Here is an 18,170-nt window from a genome sequence, read left to right on the forward strand (position 1 = left end):
ATCAATGAACAACTAAGGAGCCACAATGAAGAACTGATACTTCTCATCTCTCTCCCTTCCTGTCTGTCCATCTGTCCTTATCTGTTCCTCTCTCTGTCTTTCTCTGACACACACACACACACACACACACACACACACACACACACACACACACACACACAAGATCTTTAGGTTGAACGAATGAAAGAAGGACTGAATGGGATGAGAACGATTCCTCGGAAAAGGGTTAAGAGCACAGGCTTTGAACTGCAAGTCTGGATCTACTGCTTCCTAGCCATGTGACCTTGAGCAGGTCAGTTCTCATCTCTGTACCAGAGTTTCTTTCCCAGGAAAATGGAGCTCCCCATGGTGATATATAGGGAACCCTCATACATCGCTGGTGGGACGGTACGTAGTACAGTCACCCTGGAAAACTGGACATCTCTGAAACAGTGTATTATAATCTCCCACGTAGCCTAGCAATTCTGCTCCCAGGAACCGGCCCAAGAGAAACAGCACCATATGTCCGCAGAGAGACTTGTACACTTATGTTCATAGCAGCACTACTGACAACGGCAGAAGGGTAGGCGTCACCCAAACATCCATCAACAGGTGAATGGATAAGATGTGGACCAGCCATACGATGAACATCATCCAACCATAAAAAAGGGGCCCTGGCCGGTTGGCTCAGTGGTAGAGCGTCGGCCTGGCGTATAGAAGTCCCGGGTTCAATTCCCGGCCAGGGCACACAGGAGAGGCGCCCATCTGCTTCTCCACCCCTCCTCCTCTCCTTCCTCTCTGTCTCTCTCTTCCCCTCCCGCAGCGAGGCTCCATTGGAGCAAAGATGGCCCGGGCGCTGGGGATGGCTCCTTGGCCTCTGCCCCAGGCGCTAGAGTGGCTCTGGTCACACCAGAGCGACGCCCCGGAGGGGCAGAGCATTGCCCCCTGGTGGGCAGAGCGTCGCCCCCTGGTGGGCGTGCCGGGTGGATCCGGTCGGGTGCATGCGGGAGTCTGTCTGACTGTCTCTTCCCCGTTTCCAGCTTCGGAAAAATACAAAAAAAAAAAAAAAGGAACGAAGTACTGATACAATTGACAATGTGAATGGAATCTTAAAAGACATTAGGCTAAATGGAGGATGCCAGACAGAAAAAGGCCATGTGTAGTGTGACCCATGTTTATGAAATGTCCAGAGAAGGCACATCTAGAGAGACAGAAAGTGGGCTTGTGGTTGCCTGAACCCAGGACTGGGAATGGGAAGTGACTATTAATGCTCACAAGAGACCTTTTAGGGTAATGAAAATGTTCTAAAATTGGGTTGTGGCGATAGTCCCACAGTCCTGTAAACAGGCTAAATGCCATTGAATTGTACATGTAAAGTGAGTGAATTTTGTGGCATATAAATACTACCTCAACAAAGCTGTTTAAGACACACACAAAAAAGCCATCCCTGGCCACGTAGCTCCATTGGTTAGAGCCTTGTCCCAATATGCCAAGGTTGCAGGTTCGATCCCCAGTCAGGGGACATACAAGAGTCAACCAATGAATACATAGATAAGTGGAACAACAAATCGATGTTTCTCTCTCTCTCTCTCTCTCTCAAATCAAACAATACATTGGAGACACAAGATAAAAACTCAGAGTGTGTTTTGTATTATTATTCACAAATGTCATTGAGATCATCATATATGTAAGACTTCAGAATCATCACCACCATTTGTTTGTCTTTTTTTTTTATCAGTTCCTGTGTCTGCTCCAAATATCTGGACCTCCCTTGGTTGTCTCACCCTGGGTTCTGAACTTTGTTCTAAGGCTGTTTTTCTCCAGAGGCAGCAAATCCCTAAGGATGACTTAGCACGTGGGATGAGGGACCGTGGTGGGCAAACCCGAGGCAAGGGTTTGATACTTTGGGGACTAGGAGACCAGCATATGTGCAGGGAGGGGTCTGGAAAGGTGGGCTGTGCGGCTGGGAGTGGACTGCCAGGATTATAACAGCACGGAGCTGGTGTAGCCTGGGTTCGAATCCACGTCCACCCTTTCCCAGTGATAAGATCCTGGAAGAGGGACTTCCTTTCTGAGGCTGTTTCTGCCTCCGGAAAGTGGTGAGGATATCTCCTAATTCCCAGCAGAGTGCTGAGGCTTCCCTGAGACCAAGTCTGGGAACAGAGCAAGGACAAGGCACCAACAGCAGTAACTTCCTCCTGGGTGTCAAGCACTGTCTCCTGTCCCCCCTCCAAAAAAAGTAACTCATTTAAAATGAAGGGCTCAGCCCTGGCCTGTTAGCTCAGTCGGTTTGAGCATTGTACCAGAATACCAAGGTTGTATGTTCGATCCCCGATCAGGGGACATGCAGGAAGTGAACAATGAATGCATAAATAAATCAATGTTTCTCTCTCTCTCCTTCCTCTCTCTCTCACTCTCTTTTTAGCAAGACACATACACACACACACGGACAGACAGACAGGAAGGGAGAGAGATTAGAAGCATCAACTCATACTTGCAGCACTTTAGTTGTTCGTTTATTGCTTTCTCATGCATGCCTTGACCAGGAGGCTCCAGCTGAGCCAGCAACCCCTTGCTCAAGCCAGCGACTTTTAGGCTCAAACCAGTGACCATGGGGTCATGTCCACAATCACATGCTCATGCCAGTGTCTCCACGCTCAAGCTGGGTAAGCCCACACTCATGCTGGCAACCTTGGGGTTTCAAACCTGAGTCCTCAGCATCCCAGGTCGAGACTCCATCTACTGCGCCACCGCCTAGTCAGGTGTGTTCCTCTCTCTCTCTCCCTCTCACTCTCTCCCTCTCTCTCTTTCCCTCTCTTTTTCCCTTCCTCTCCCTCCCTCTCCTTCCTCTCTCTGTATGGCTCTGGAGAGGTAGCTCAGTTGGTTAGAGCACCGTGCCATCATGCCAAGGTTGTGGGTTCAATCCCCAGTCAGGGCACATAAAAGAATCAATGATAGCATGAATAAGTGGAACAACAAATCAATGTGTTTTTTTTCTCTCTCTCTCTCTTTCTCAAATCAATCAATAAATTTTAAAATTTAAAACAAAGGAAAAAATTAAGAAATAAAACAGAGGATTCACTTCATGGCAGTGGCTCCAGAAATAAGACAAGTAACTTCTTAGCTCAAATCCTCTCTTTTGTTCCTTTTACAAGTGGGGCTATTACTGAATTCTTTCCCTCAATGGTTTTTGTCCTTGCGATTGTGCTAAATGGTGTCTGGCTGTGGTAGGGGCTCACCAAACAGTAGGTGCTCACTAAATGGTGGCCCACATTTGGATGTGGCAATAGGGAGCCACTGAAGGTTCCTGGGGAGGGAGGTGGCTTTGACGTCACGAAAGCATACCCCAGGCCCCATCTCCCCAGTACCCAAGGCTAAATGACAACTTTCTGTAGGTTCTAGTTTTGTTGGGGACCTGGTCTCATTTGGCAACCCTCATTTCCTTGTGCCGGTATTTTGTTGTTTTCCACTTTCTCCCCTGGTCTGTAAGCTCCACCAGGGCAGCTGGCCAGCTGGTCTCTCTCTCCCTCAGTCCCCAGCCACCATCCCTGGGTGGTGTGGGGAGAACAGTGACAACCACAAGCGCTAACACGTACTGAATGCTTACTACATGCCAGGCACCATTCCAAGGGCTCAGTGAAGCCGTGTTAAATCTCGGACACAGGACTGTGTGAAGCTCTGTGATTGTCTCCCCTCCCTGACTCTCCACCAGACTCTTCCCAGCGGTCCCTCCCCGATCTCTCACTGCCTGGTGCTTTCATCACACCGGGGAAGACACCTTCTCACTCAGAGCCTCGACTCTGTGTCCTAGATAACAGGACGGATCTCACCCCTCTCTTGCCTGACCTGACAGGTGTGAAGATACCCGGGTGGTCAATGTCAGGAGAGAGCCATCAAAGGCACTGGGGGAGGTAGTTTGTCCATCGATGGAATAAGAAAAGGTTTAAAGAAAATTGGCTTGAAAAAAAAAAAGGCTTGGACACAACCTTCATCCCTCCAGTCCTAGGACCTAAACAAGTATATGTGTTCATATGGATAGATAGGTACTAGATAAATAAATAGATAGATAGGCAGGCCCTAGCCAGTTGGCTCTATGGTAGAGCATTGGCCTGGTGTGTGTGTGTGTGTGTGTGTGTGTGTGTGTGTGTGTGTGACAGAGACAGAGAGAGGGACAGATAGGGACACACAGGAAGGGAGAGAGACGAGAAGCATCAATTCTTCGTTGTGGCACCTTAGTTGCTCATTGATTGCTTGCTTACATCTGCCTTGACCAAGGGGCTCTAGCAGACCGAGTGACCCCTTGCTCAAGCCAGCAACCTCTGGCTCAAGGTGGTGAGCCTTGCTCAAACCACATGAGCCTGCGCTCAAGCTGGTGACCTCAGGGTTTCAAACCGGGGTCCTCCACATCCCAGTCCAATGCTCTATCTAATGTGCCACCACCTGGTCAGGCAGTCTCGGGTTTGATTCCCAGTCAGGGCACACAGAAGTGTCCATCTTCTTCACCCCTTCCCCTCTTGCCTCTCTCTCTCTCTCTCTTTCTCTCTCTTTCTCTCTGTATCTCTCTTTCCCTCCTGCGGCCATAGCTGTATTGGAGCAAGTTAGCCCCAGGTGCTGAGGATGGCTCCATGGCTTCCTCCTCAGGTGCTGGGAAGAGCTCAGTTGCTGAGCAACGGAACAATGCCCCAGATGGGCAAAGCATCGCCCCCTAGTGGTTTTGTCAGGTAAATTCTGGTTGGGACACTCACTGCTTCCGCACCTCTCACTGAATTAAAAAAGAAAATAATTTGTAGAAAATGACCCCTTCTGCCCCCAATTCCTTGCTGTTTCTCTAACATACAGAACCCACCCATCTGGCCTTTGTTCCACCTGTTCCCTCACCTGGTTCTTCATTCAGGTAAAATGTCAACTCATCGCAGCCCTAGCCTTCCAGTCACGTTCGCTCACTACAGTGCCCTCAACTTCCTTGGGAGCCCTTTATCAATATCAGATGTTAGATTGAAAATCGTTTATCTCAGGCGGTGTTGTCTGTAACAACAGAACGTTCTATATCTGTGCAGTCTAATAGAGTAGCCACCGGCCACAGGGGGCTATGGGACACTTGAAGTAGTGTAGTGTAATTGAGGAACTGAACTTTCAATCTTACTCAGTTTTAATTGCTTTAAACTTTTTTTTGTCCTAAACTTACATGGAGACGGCCAGCCACGTCAGCCCGTGGCCAAACCATCTTAGAGATCGAAAACTCTGGCTCCTAGTAGGGAGCCAAGGGCTTCCTCCTCAGCATCCTGTGAGTCAGCCCGGGTTCTGGTAAATGTTCACTGAATGAGGACATAGAGGGGCAGGGGGCCATAGAGGTCTCAGAAGTTTCCAGGGCAGATGGTCACCTGTCTTCTCTCACTCCTAGGTGTCTGGTTTGGCTACGTTCTGTGTTCTTCCTGCCCAAACCCAAGCTCAGAGCCTGTTGGACAGCCCCCCCTGGCTCTCTCAGACCCCTCCACAGATGGCCTTACTCTCTTGTTTCATGAACTCACATTTATTCACAAAGGGACAGGGACGGACCTTGGCTCACTGGGGACCCCCCAAGGTATGGCAGTTCCAAAACAGGTGGTGGTGTCCAGTGTGTACAAAGAGGGCAGACGGCAGGGGGTCCCCCCCAGTCTCCATCCTTGTGGCCAATGTCCTGCCCCTCTTTTTTCCAAGCAGTCCTGCCTCAGACACGTCTTGAGTGAAGAGTTCCTAACCAGCATTGGGGACCTGGGGTGGGGGAGGGGGAGGGGAATGGTGGTCCAGACCCCCTACCTCCTTAGTGTCAGGGATAGGAGGGACAGGGGTGGGCGGGTAGAGAGGCCTCTCTCCTTCAACTTCTCTCCTCCACATTGCAAACCAGGGGGCCAACTGGAGGGGCAAAAGGGCATGTGTGAGGGTCAGGAGGTCAGGCCACCCAACCCGCGCAGGTGTGCTTTGCTGTCCATCTCGTCCTCGTCCATCTCGAAGGCCGAATGGTCTTGGCTGTCGAAGCAGGAGGCGCTGAGGAAGACAGGGGGAGCTGGCGGTGACCGGGGTGGGGTCCCCGGAGAGGGCGGCTCTTCCTTGATGCGTGCGATGGGCAGGGGCGGCCCTTCCTCCTCGTCCTGCCCAGCAGCCGGTAAAGGCAGTGGCGGCGGAGGAGGGGGCGATAGCGGGGCCTGGGCCTGGAGCGCCTGGAGCGCGGCTGCTCTCTCCAGCTCAGCACGGTGGCACCGCTGGTGGCGCAGGAGGCTGTAGGCGCGGGAGAAGCGGCGTGGGCAGTGCGGGCACGGGTGCGGGGCTGGGCCCCCCGCGTGCACCTGTGCGTGCCGGGCCAGGTCGGCCAGCCGCTTGAACTCGCGCTGGCAGCGCACGCACTGGAAAGGGCGTGCCCCTGAGTGGGTCACCCCGTGCTGCCGCAGGTGCGCCCGGCGCCGGAATCCTTTGCCACACTCGGGGCACCAGAACCGGGGCTCCCCAGCGGGGGGCCGGGCCGGGGCTGCGTCCTCTCCGTTCTGCCCTCCACCGCCACCGTCTCCCCCTTCGGGGGCGGCCCCGCACTCGGCCCCTTCACTGCCCTCAGGCCCCTTCCCTGAGTTCCGAGCACCAGAGGCTTTGTCGTCCTTCTTGCCCCCAGGCAGTGGGGCCAGCAGGCTGAGCGCACCATGCACACGGCGGTGCTGGCGGAGGTAGGAGGCGAGGCGGAAGGCCAGGCCGCAGTCCGGGCACACAAAGGGGCGGTCAGTGGAGTGGACCAGCCGGTGGCGGGACAGCGACCAGGGCCTGGCGAAGGCCTTGAGGCAGATGGGGCACTGGTGTCGCTTGGGGCGAGGCGGGGGCCCCCCTTCACCCTCCTGCTCGCCCTCGGGGCGCAGGCACGGGTGCGCCTTCAGCTCGCCCTTGGTGGCGAAGGCCTCCCGGCAGCGGAGGCACAGCAGCGTCCAGTCGGCCTGGAGCAGGACCTGCTTCTCCTCCTGCCGCCCGGCCGCCAGCGCGAGCTCGGCCCTCAGCTCTGCCGCCCCGGCCTCGGTCTCCTCCGACTCCGACTCCCGGGGCTCAGCACTCATGGGGGCCGCGGGTGCGGCCGGCTCTCCTGCGGGCCACGGATCAGGCCACGCCGCCTCCTCCGGGGCGCCGGCGGCGGCCGTGCTGGGCTGCTCGGCGGCGGCGTCTTCCTGTGGGCCCCAGCTGGACTCGGTGGGCTCCTTGGCCACTCTCTCGATGGCCAGCTCGACCTCGCCACCCGCGTGCTCCTGGGCCAGGTGGCGCCGTAGCTGGGCGGGCTCGGGGAAGGTGCGGGGACAGGCGGCGCAGCGCAGCGGGGGCTGGGGCCCGTGGCCGCGCAGGTGGCGGGACAGGTGGGCTGGCCGGCGGAAGGCCTTGGGGCACAGGGGGCAGGCGTGGGGTCGGAGGCCCGAGTGGCTGAGCCAGTGCCGCGAGAGGTAGTAGGGGAAGCGGAAGAGGCGGCCACAGGTCGGGCAGGGCAGGGGTGCCCGAGGGGCTCCGGCTCCCCCCCGGCCCCGGCCCCGGCCCCGACCACGGCCTCTGCCCCGGCCCCGGCCCCGGCCCCGGCCACGGTGAGGTGGGCTGCCCTGGGCAGGTGGAGGGGGCTGAGGATCCATACCTGTGAGGAGAAAGGGGAGAGAGGGAGAGATGGAGGGGGGTGGGGCAGAGAGAGAAGCAGGAACAGAGACAGAGGAAGAGACAGAGAAGGAGAGAGAGACAGAGACCGGGGCAGAGAGCAAGATACCCCGCAGAGACAGAGGTGGAGAGACAACAAAGAGGTTTAGACAGAGGCCCGAGTCAACACCGAGATCAGAAACACAGCCAGAGGGGGGCAGGGAGAGACCAGGAGGGAGCCAGACAGAGAAACAGACCAGACAGAAGGGAACAGAGAAGGAAACAAAGTCAGTGACTGCTCCTTCTCCACCGGCCCTGCTCTGGGGAGGAGCCGGGCACCAGCTCTCCTCCGTGCTGGTGGAGAGGGGGTGGGAGTCCGCCTCTGGAGGCCCCGGAAACGGGGTGTGGGTGCCCTGGCGCTGGACCTGGGAGAGGCCAGAGTAGGAGGGCCGGAGAGGGGGTTGGAGGCCTGGGCTCCTGGGACTGCGGGAGGTGTGTGTGTGGGGTGGTGGTGGGGGGAAGCTGGGGATGGGAGATGACCGGGATGCAGTATCCAACCCCCCCTATACCATAGAGAGTAGGGGCTCCTGGGTCCCCGCGGCAGGAGGGCTTCAGGAGGGGGCTGGGCTCCTGTGTGACAAGGAAGAGGAGGGGCTGGGGGTCCAGCTGCTTGCATTCTCCAAGGAAGGTGGAAGCTGAAGGCCAGGCTCCTGGACTCCCGAGGGAAGCCTGCTGGGGGCGGGGGTCTCCCTAGGTGTTCCCCCCCACCGCAGGGACGGGGGGATCTGATCTCCCCGCCGAGCCCAGCCTACCGGTCTCCCCGCAGTCATGATCTGCAGAATTGGGGCGCAGGAAGAGATTCCTGAGCCCGGAGCCTACACTGGGGCCCGATCTCTAGACGCCCGGGGCTTACCTCGGCCTCCTGTGCGCCTTTCTCTCTTCCCCGCGGCGGCCGGAGCGGACGGTGGCGGCGGGGAGGGAGGGAGGGAGGGCGGACCCGCACGCAGCGTGCGAGCGGGGGGAGTGAAGGAGGCTGGGCTCGGTGTCCCGGACTAAGCCTTCCCCCCGGAAACCCGCCTTCCCTCCCAGCCCGAGAGGGGGTAAAGACTGGCTAGGAAGCCGGAAGCTGGACGAAGGGGACGGGTGGGGGGGGGGGGGGCGAAGAAGGAGCGCGGCTGGGATCCTTGGGTCTTGTGGGCCTGTCTGTCCTCTTGGCTCCCAGAAGGAAGGAAGGGGGCTGGGGCCTGGGAGTCGGGGAGTCTGGATCCAGCTCCTCTCTCCGCAAAACAGGCACACACATGTTCATTCATTTCTTCAACAAACACGCATTTATCGGGTCCTGCCTGTGCCAGGCGCTGTGTTGGGGGAGGGGGTGGCTGGCCGAGGGGATGAATGAAGCAGTGACAGAAACTTGGGGGGAAAAGACCGACGCTCCGGACTAAAACCAGACTCCAGCCTTCACTTGTCTGCCCGAGCAAGCAACTCTTCTGCAAGTTTCAGTTTTCCCCCAGTGATAAGCCCCGCATATAGTCACTCAATCCGAAATGATCGGTGTTAACTGAACACTTACTGTAGGCCAGCTCTGCCTATATTTTGCTACATATATTCCCTTGATCCTAAGCCACCAATATTGACTGAGCACCTACTGTGGGCTGGATCTGTCCTTGGTGCTGGAGTGACAGTGGCAAAGACAGAGGTTCCTGGACCCTGTCTGCAGAGAGCGTCGGGTCCAATGGAGGAGGCAGACAGACACAGATCCAGTCACCGTCCTGGTGAGTGGGTCCCAAGACAGCCAACAACATTTCTTGGGAATACAGAAAACAGAAAAGGCACTCAGCTGAGCTTGCACTCATAGAGTGATCTCTGAGGGCTTCCTGGAGGCAACCACTTTTCACCTGAAACCTGGAAGATAAAAGCTGAAGGTTAGGAATGGGAAGATGGCTAGCAAAGGGAGATGTACCAACAGGGCCACATCTTGAATATCTAAAGTTGAGAAGACATGTTACACCCCCAGCTCGACGCCATTTGTTCAAGTGAAATACACGCTTACTGTGGTTGGCAACAGTGTGGAATACAAGAGCTTTCATACATTGCTTAGGAGAGTAAGATTTGGAACCTAGTGAAGTGTGGAAAAGAAAGGCTCTTAACATGAATAATTTTTGGCAAAAACTTACTTTCTCTAAAACAAAGAGACTTTTAGCAGAACTTACTTTTTCTGAAAAGACTCCCTATTCCTGGCCTTGAGGCTGGTTTCCCAGACTGTGGCCTTGGGCTAGCTTTGCAAAGTTGCAGGTGTTCTCAGAATGTTTCTCCCTGAATTAACCCTATAGATAAACATTGTGAGAAAGCTTGTTTCACTGCTTTGTTTTACTGCTATGCTTCCTCTACTCCCCATTCCTCAGTCAGTATGTAGTTTTCTCTTTAAAAGCCAGCCCCGGCCCTGGCCAGTTGGCTCTGTGGTAGAGCGTCGGCCTGGCGTGCAGGAGTCCCGGGTTCAATTCCTGGCCAGGGCACACAGGAGAAGCGCCCATCTGCTTCTCCACCCCTGCCCCTCTCCTTCCTCTCTGTCTCTCTCTTCCCCTCCCGTAGCCAAGGCTCCATTGGAGCAAACTTGGCCTGGGCACTGAGGATGGCTCTATGGCCTCTGCCTCAGGCGCTAGAATGGCTCTGGTTGCAACAGAGCAACGCCCCAGATGGGCAGAGCATCGCCCCCTGGTGGGCATGCTGGGTGGATCTTGGTCGGGTGCATGCTGTAGTCTGTCTGACTGCCTCCCCATTTCCAACTTCAGAAAAATACCAAAAAAAAAAAAAAAAAAAAAAAAAAAAAAAAGCCAGCTCCAAACTGTGTTCGCGACCGTATTGATTTGAATGACTTAGGACTCTTTAATTTCTTAATTTGGCTAATTGATTGATTGTGTGGCCAGACGTTTGTTTCTCACTGTTCCAATACAACACTAGTGAGCAACTTCAGCACCTTACCTGGTGGATAGATGTCCTCAGAAATAAGCAAATCGCTGTATGTTCCAGGTTTTAATCCCTGCGGTATTGAGCATTGCTACGGAAGACCAGAAACTAGCTAAACACCCACTGGCTGGGCTTTGGGTAATAAATCGTGATTGATCCATCAGTGGAATGCTATATGTCCACTGAAAAAAGACGAGGAAGTTTACCGTATAGAAATATGGCAAGGCTCCTAGTGATAACATGAAGGGGACAAGGGACAGGAGGTGGAGGACAGCCTGTAGCCTGTTCTGTCTGCGGGTACCTGAGCGCTGTGTGTGGAAGACCCGGAGGAAGAGAGAGCCGACTAGCAATGTGGTCTGACTCCCAGGACCGAACCTTCCTACACTCTATCCTTCCGTGCTTTTTGATCTTGAAACCATGGGACTATGGTTTCAAGTAAACAAGTAAAGGAAAAAAGAAATGGAGGATAATAATAATGAGGAACGTGAGGAACCCCTGACTCTGTGTGTGCTTTACAAATACAAGCCTATTTGTCCCTGCCTGCTTTGTGAAGTGGGTAACATAACTCTCCCATTTTAGAGAGCGACAAAGTGAGGTATTCAAGTTCTCCAAGCTAGTGAGTCTCAGTAGGTCTCTGCATTTTCCAAAGAGATGGTAGAAAGAGAAGGGGACTAAAGACACGCATGGAAACAATAAGCACCAAACTCGGGGTACGAGTTACTTGTGAGAAGGGAGAAGCAATTGGACCCTAGAGGGAGCTATAGAGATTGAGTCGTATCTCTCCACTGTTCTAAAGCTGGGAGCCAGCATATGAATTTCTCTGTGTGTACTTTTGTGTGTGTATGTGACAGAGACAGAGAGAGAGACAGAGAGAAGGATAGATAGGGACAGACAGATAGGAAGGGAGAGAGATGAAAAGCCTCAATTCTTCGTTGCAGCACCTTAGTTGTTCATTGATTGCTTTCTCATATGTGCCCTGATTGGGGGGGGGGGAGCTATAGCAGAGCATGTGACCCCTTGCTCAAGCCAGTGACCTTAGGCTTCAAGCCAGTGACCTTTGGGCTCAAGCCAGTGACCATGGGGTCATGTCTATGATCCCACACTCAAGCCAGAGACCCTGCACTCAAGCTGGTGAACCTGTGCTCAAGCCAGTGACATCAGGGTTTCCAACCTGGGTCCTCCGCATCCCAGTCCAACTGCTCTGCCCACTGCGCCACCACCTGGTCAGGCTGTGTGTACACTTTTTTATTGGGTCAAACACACATAATGTTAGACTTACCATTTTCAAATGTACAACTCTGTGGCATTAAGTATATTCATGATGTTTGGTCACTACAGCCACTATCTAGTTGCAGAAATTTTTCATCACCCCAAAAGCAGTCAGTGCCCATTCCCTCCTCCTCTTAGTCCCTGGCAACCAAAAATTAGCCTTCTATCTCTATGGGTTTGCCAGCTGTGGGCATTTCGTATCAGTGGAGTTAAAGATATGGGGTCTTTTTTACAACTGGCTTTTCATTTTAGCACAGCGTTGTTGAGGTTCATCCACGTTGTAGCCGGTGTCAGTAATTCATTCCACCACCACCCCCTATTTTTTTGGTTGAAAAATATTCCATTGTTTGCGCATACTATGTTCTGTGTATTCATTGGTTGGTAGACATTTGGGTTGGTCTTACCCTTTGGCCATTGTAAATAGTGCTGTTCTGACATCCGTGCTTACGTTTCTTGTTTGAACGATTGTTTTCAACTCTTGATTATATATGTAGGAGGTGCGTGTGTTATTCTATCATCCAAATTTTAAAGGCTTATTATTATTATTATTAATTATTTGGAAACGAATTCAGGAACGGAGGTGGTGGGAAAGAATTTTTCAGGCAGAGAGGACTGCATGGTGTGTGTGTTGGGAGGGCCGAGGGGCCTTGTTTTGGGGCAGCAAAGGCATCAGGGTGGCAGAGAGGCCAGAGCTGCGTGAGCAACTGTGTCTGACCTCCCGCTCCGGGCTGAATGCTGGACGCATTCCTAGTGCACTGAGAAGCCATTGAAAAAAGGTTTAAGGCTGGAAGAGTCACACGATCTGATGAGTGTTCTAGAGAAATTCCCGTGGGACCCACGTGGGAGCCCGGCCGGATGCAGGGGAGACCCAGGCGGGAGCAGGGAGCAGGCAGTACGTAGGGAGCCGGTCCAGGTGCGAGAGGGGCCTAGGAACCAGGCTTCTAGGCAGGGGGGCGGGACCTTGGCGCTGATTGGCTCCAACCTTTACGGCCAGATGTCAGTCCCACCGCAAGGATCTCCTCATTGGCTCTCCTGCTTGCCCGTGTGGTCTCCCGCACCCAGAGAGCAGCACCTCACATCACTTCTTGCCTGGACACCCTCCCGTGGATCTCACTTTTCTTCCTCCTCCTCCTCCTCCTCCCCCCCCCCTCCCCCGGTTAAAAGGCTCTACCTGTCTGAGCCCTTCTATATCTTCCTTACTCCCATCTGGCTAAAATACCCCCCCCCCACACACACACACCCTGTCGCCCTCTAGTCCCTATCTGCCTTTATCTTCAACATTGTGCTTTTGGCTAACAAGCATTATTAGGCTGCTGGTCACTAGCCACTAAATGGCCTATCTCCCCTCCCATTTTTTCCCCCTCCCATTTTAATAAAAACTCCTGGGGGGGAGGTGAGGGGGGAAGTGCTTGTTTGCTTAACTGCTCTACCCTCAGAAAAAGGGTTCAGGTGGAGGTGTGGTGAGCAAAAGGAAGCTTCAGCTTCCTGAGATCCCTATTCGTGACTCCATAGCTGGAGGCCATCTCCATGTCAACCGGGGCACTTTTCCAGGTGCAAAGCTCTCCAGGCTGAGCCTGCACCCAAGTGGGAAGGATCTTGTCCCTGGGGCGGTGCCTGTGTCTAAGGGGGCTGGTCTTGTCTCTCCAAGGCAGGTGGGCTTTTTTGTTTTTGTTTTGTTTTGTTTTGTTTTGTTTTTAGAGAGAGAGAGGGACAGACAGGGAGGGAGGGAGATGAGAAGCAACAATTTATAATTGTGGCACCTTAGTTATTCATGGATTTCTTTCTCATATGTACCTTGACCACAGGGCTCCAGCCAAGCCAGTGACCCCTTGCTCAAGCCAGCGACCTTGGACTTCAAGCCGAGGACCCCATGCTCAAGTTGGATGAGCCCACACTCAAGCTAGAGACTTCGGGGTGTTGAACCTGGGTCCTCAGTGTCTCAAACTGACGTTCTATCCACTGAGCCACTGCCTGGTCAGACTGTTTTTGTATTTGTATTTTTAACCCCAAGGGAATGAGTCTGGCCCTTGGTTCCCAGGTGTTGGTGGCAGAGGAGAGGAATAGCTCTCTGGTTGAGCATCCCCAGGGGCTTGATCTGGATCTGTTTCAAAGGGACAGTTGTGGATCTCAGACCAAAGAGTCTTCCTCGAAGGCCAACCTGGTACTTGTTTCATCTCCCCCAAATATAGGTCCGCTTCTTTAACAATTTTTCCTTGTGAGTCTGACCAGGTGGTGGCACAGTGGATAGAGTGTCGGACTGGGGCACAGAGGACCCAGGTTCGAAACCCCGAAGTCACCGGCTTGAGCGTGGGATCCTAGACATGACCCCATGGTCACTGGCTTGAGCCCAACATCACTTGCTGGCTTATAGCCCAAGGTCACTGGCTTGAGCAAGGGTTCACTCATTCTGCTGTAGCCCCTCAATCAAAGCACATATGAGAAAGCAATCAATGAACAACTAAGGAGCCGCAATGAATCATTGATACTTCTCATCTCTTTCCCTTCCTATCTGTCTGTCCCTATCTGTCCCTCTCTCTCTGTCACACACACAAAAAATTTTCTTTGTGAAATATAACATACACAGATGGAAAGGGTACTATACAAATGAACAAACTAACATATAATTATAAAATGATCACCAAGTTAAGAAATGGAATGTTGGCAGCCACATCAGAACCCATAGAACAGGGGTCGGGAACCTATGGCTCGCAAGCCAGATGTGGCTCTTTTGATGGCTGCATCTGGTTCCTAGACAAATCTTTAATTAAAAAAATAATAACAGGCCCTGCTGGTTGGCTCAGTGGTAGAGCGTCGGCCTGGCGTGCGGGGGACCCGGGTTTGATTCCCGGCCAGGGCACATAGGAGAAGCGCCCATTTGCTTCTCCACCCCCCCTCCTTCCTCTCTGTCTCTCTCTTCCCCTCCCGCAGCCAAGGCTTTATTGGAGCAAAGATGGCCCCGGGCGCTGGGGATGGCTCCTTGGCCTCTGCCCCAGGCACTAGAGTGGCTCTGGTCACGGCAGAGAGATGCCCCGGAGGGGCAGAGCATCGCCCCTGGTGGGCGTGCCGGGTGGATCCCGGTTGGGCGCATGCGGGAGTCTGTCTGACTGTCTCTCCCCGTTTCCAGCTTCAGAAAAAAAAAAATACAAAAAAAATAATAATAACATTAAAAATATAAAACATTCTCATGTATTACAATCCATTCATTTTATACCACTCATGATCATGGTTGTGGGTGGTTGGAGCCAATCACAGCTGTCCTCCGGGACAATACCAAATTTTTATTGGATAATGTGTAATGTACACGGGTCGTTGTGAGGTCAGGAAGTAAACTTCCCTCCTTTTAATAAAGTAGTCAGCTAGCTAATTGCAGAAACCCTTTTGATGAAGAAGATGGTTAAAAGAATAAAAGATGAGGAGTATCGTACTTTTCAGCAGAAATGAACAAAGGAATTCGCCTTTGTAGAGAGAGCAGGTTCTCAGTGTGTCTAATATGCAATGATAAAATTGCATCGATGAAACGGTCAAATATAAAGCAGCACTTCGACACACATCATACTACATTTGCATTTGAAATATCCAGAGGGGGACAGCAGGAAGAAAGCATGTCAAGAGCTACTGTGCAGAGTGCAAGCTAGTCAGCAGCAACTCCGTGTTTGGACCCAATAAGGTGACTGGAATTCGGCTAGATTTGCTGATGCTTTAGCAGTTGTGAGAAACGGAAAGCCATTCACAGATGGGGAGTATGCCAAAACATTCATGCTTGATGTTGCCAATGAACTTTTTGACGACTTTTCGGATAAAGACAAGATAATCAAATGAATAAAAGACATGCCTCTGTCAGCAAGAACTGTCCACGATCGTACCATCATGATGGCAAATCAAATTGAGGCAATACAAGTGAAGGACATAAATGCAGCACCATTCTTTTCTCTTGCTTTGGATGAGTCAACAGACGTAAGCCATTTATCCCAGTTCAGTGTGATTGCAAGGTATGCTGTCGGTGACACACTACTTGAGGAAAGTCTTGCTGTTTTGCCTATGAAAGAAACAACAAGAGGGGAGGACTTATTCAAGTCTTTCACTGAGTTCGCTAAAGAAAAAAATCTACCAATGGATAAACATTTCGGTGTGTACTGATGGTGCTCCGTTCATGGTGGGGAAAAACAGAGGATTTGTAGCGCTTCTTCGTGAACATGAAAAGAGACCCATCCTAAGTTTTCACTACATCCTACATCAGGAGGTGCTTTGTGCTCAAATGTGTGGTGAGCAGCTTGGTGAGGTGATGTCGCTGGTCATTCGGGTGGTCAACTTTATTGTTGCCTGAGTTTTAAATGATCGCCAGTTTAAAACACTGTTGGATGAAGTTGGGAATAATTATCCTGGTCTGCTTCTGCACAGCAATGTGCATTGGTTGTCAAGAGGGAAAGTGCTCAGCTGTTTCGTGGCTTGTCTGAGTGAAATCTGGACTTTTCTTGAAATGAAAAATGTCGAGCATCCTGAGTTAGCTAACACTGAGTGGCTCCTGAAGTTCTACTATCTTGTGGACATGACTGAATATCTGAACCAGCTCAATGTGAAAATCCAAGGCATTGGAAATACAGTCTTATCCCTTTAACAAGCAGTGTTTGCATTTGAAAATAAGCTGGAACTCTTCATTGCCGACATTGAAACAGGTCGTTTACTACACTTTGAAAAACTGGGAGAGTTTAAAGATGCATGCACAGCAAGTGACCCTGCTCAACATCTTGATCTGCAGCAGCTAGTGGGCTTCACATCTAATCTCCTGCAGTCATTCAAAGCGCGCTTTAGAGAATTTTGTGAGCGCACTCGTCTTTTTAAGTTTGTCACCCATCCACACGAGTGTGCAGTGGACAGCGACGACCTGAGTTCCATCCCTGGTGTCTCCATCAGAGATTTTGAGCTACAAGCTGCTGACCTGAAGGCCTCAGACATGTGGGTGAATAAGTTCAAGTCACTGAATGAAGATTTGGAAAGACTTGCACGACAGCAAGCAGAGTTGGAGAGCAAACACAAGTGGGGAGAAATAAAAAAAACTTCAACCCGCGAATCAGCTGATTGTCAAAACTTGGTATGCACCCTGGCCGGTTTGCTCAGCGGTAGAGCGTCGGCCTGGCGTGCAGGAGTCCCGGGTTTGATTCCCGGCCAGGGCACACAGGAGAAGCACCCATCTGCTTCTCCACCCCTCCCCCTCTCCTTCCCCTCTGTCTCTCTCTTCCCCTCCCGCAGCCAAGGCTCCATTGGAGCAAAGTTGGCCCGGGCACTGAGGATGGCTCTGTGGCCTCTGCCTCAGGCACTAGAATGGCTCTGGTTGCAACAGAGGAACACCCCAGATGGGCAGAGCATCACCCCCTGGTGGGTGTGCCAGGTGGATCTCGGTCGGGCGCATCCGGTAGTCTGTCTGACTGCCTCCCCGTTTCCAACTTCAGAAAAATACAAAACAAACAAACAAAAACACTTGGAACGCACTTCCTGTCACATACCACACACTGCAGCTTGTGAGTATTGCTGTACTGACAATGTTTGGCTCTACATATGCATGTGAGCAGTCTTTCTCACATCTAAATAACATTAAGACCAACCTATGATCACGTTTAATGGATGGAAGTCTCAACGCCTGCATGAAGCTTAACCTCATCTGGTATCAACCACAAAGCTATCAGCAAAATCATGCAGCACCAGAAGTCGCATTAATGGCAAGAAGTACTTTATTCATCATTAGTTAGCAACAGCATAACAACGTTATTAAAAAGAATTCAGCCTGACCTGTGGTGGTGCAGTGGATAAAGCGTTGACCTGGAAATGCTGAGGTCGCTGGTTCGAAACCCTGGGCTTGCCCGGTCAAGGCACATATGGGAGTTGATGCTTCCAGCTCCTCCCCCCTTCTCTCTCTCTGTCTCTCTTTCCTCTCTCTCCCTCTCTGTCTCTCTCTCGCCTCTCTAAAATTGAATAAAATTAAAAAAAGATAGATTAAAAAAAAAAAGAATTCAGAGACTTATTGTACTTTAAAAGTGTTAGTCTTACATAAAATGCACTCATTTACTTGTATTTAGTATTAAACATATTGTATGGCTCTCATGGAATTACATTTTAAAATATGTGGCGTTCATGGCTCTCTTAGCCAAAAAGGTTCCCGACCCCTGCCATAGAATGTTCCAGCATGTCACATGCCCAGCTTAACCCATTCAACCCAAGGGTTCTGAGTTTTATGGGAAAGATGTTTTCCTTGGCATTCCTGAATGGTTCGGTACCCACAGTGCATCCTAAACAATATGACAGTTTAGTCTTGCTTGTGTTTTTTTTTGTTTTGTTTTGTT

At 52.0% G+C, this 18,170-nt stretch overlaps 1 protein-coding gene across 2 annotated transcripts; it reads right to left on the bottom strand.

Annotated features, from left to right (window-relative positions):
* Positions 1 to 5,495: 5,495 nt before the first annotated feature.
* ZNF579 (zinc finger protein 579) lies at positions 5,496 to 8,569 on the bottom strand. 2 transcript variants are annotated; one of them, XM_066374536.1, is made up of 3 exons: positions 8,516 to 8,569; positions 8,172 to 8,232; positions 5,496 to 7,606 (listed from the first exon to the last, which is right to left on the bottom strand). In XM_066374536.1, the coding sequence occupies exon 3, from the start codon at positions 7,602 to 7,604 to the stop codon at positions 5,901 to 5,903; it is 1,704 nt and encodes a 567-aa protein (XP_066230633.1). In that variant the 5' UTR covers positions 7,605 to 7,606; positions 8,172 to 8,232; positions 8,516 to 8,569; the 3' UTR covers positions 5,496 to 5,900. The 2 variants fall into 2 exon arrangements, with proteins under 2 accessions (XP_066230633.1, XP_066230634.1); XM_066374537.1 differs by lacking the exon at positions 8,172 to 8,232.
* Between the last annotated feature and the right edge of the window lie 9,601 nt (positions 8,570 to 18,170).

The sequence above is a fragment of the Saccopteryx leptura genome, chromosome 3, assembly GCF_036850995.1.
Source record: "Saccopteryx leptura isolate mSacLep1 chromosome 3, mSacLep1_pri_phased_curated, whole genome shotgun sequence".
Classification (NCBI taxonomy): Eukaryota; Metazoa; Chordata; class Mammalia; order Chiroptera; family Emballonuridae; genus Saccopteryx; species Saccopteryx leptura.

Bases quoted from the DNA above. Each gene is read 5' to 3' on its own strand.
- ZNF579 (XM_066374537.1), bottom strand. From the start codon at position 7,604: ATGGATCCTCAGCCCCCTCCACCTGCCCAGGGCAGCCCACCTCACCGT.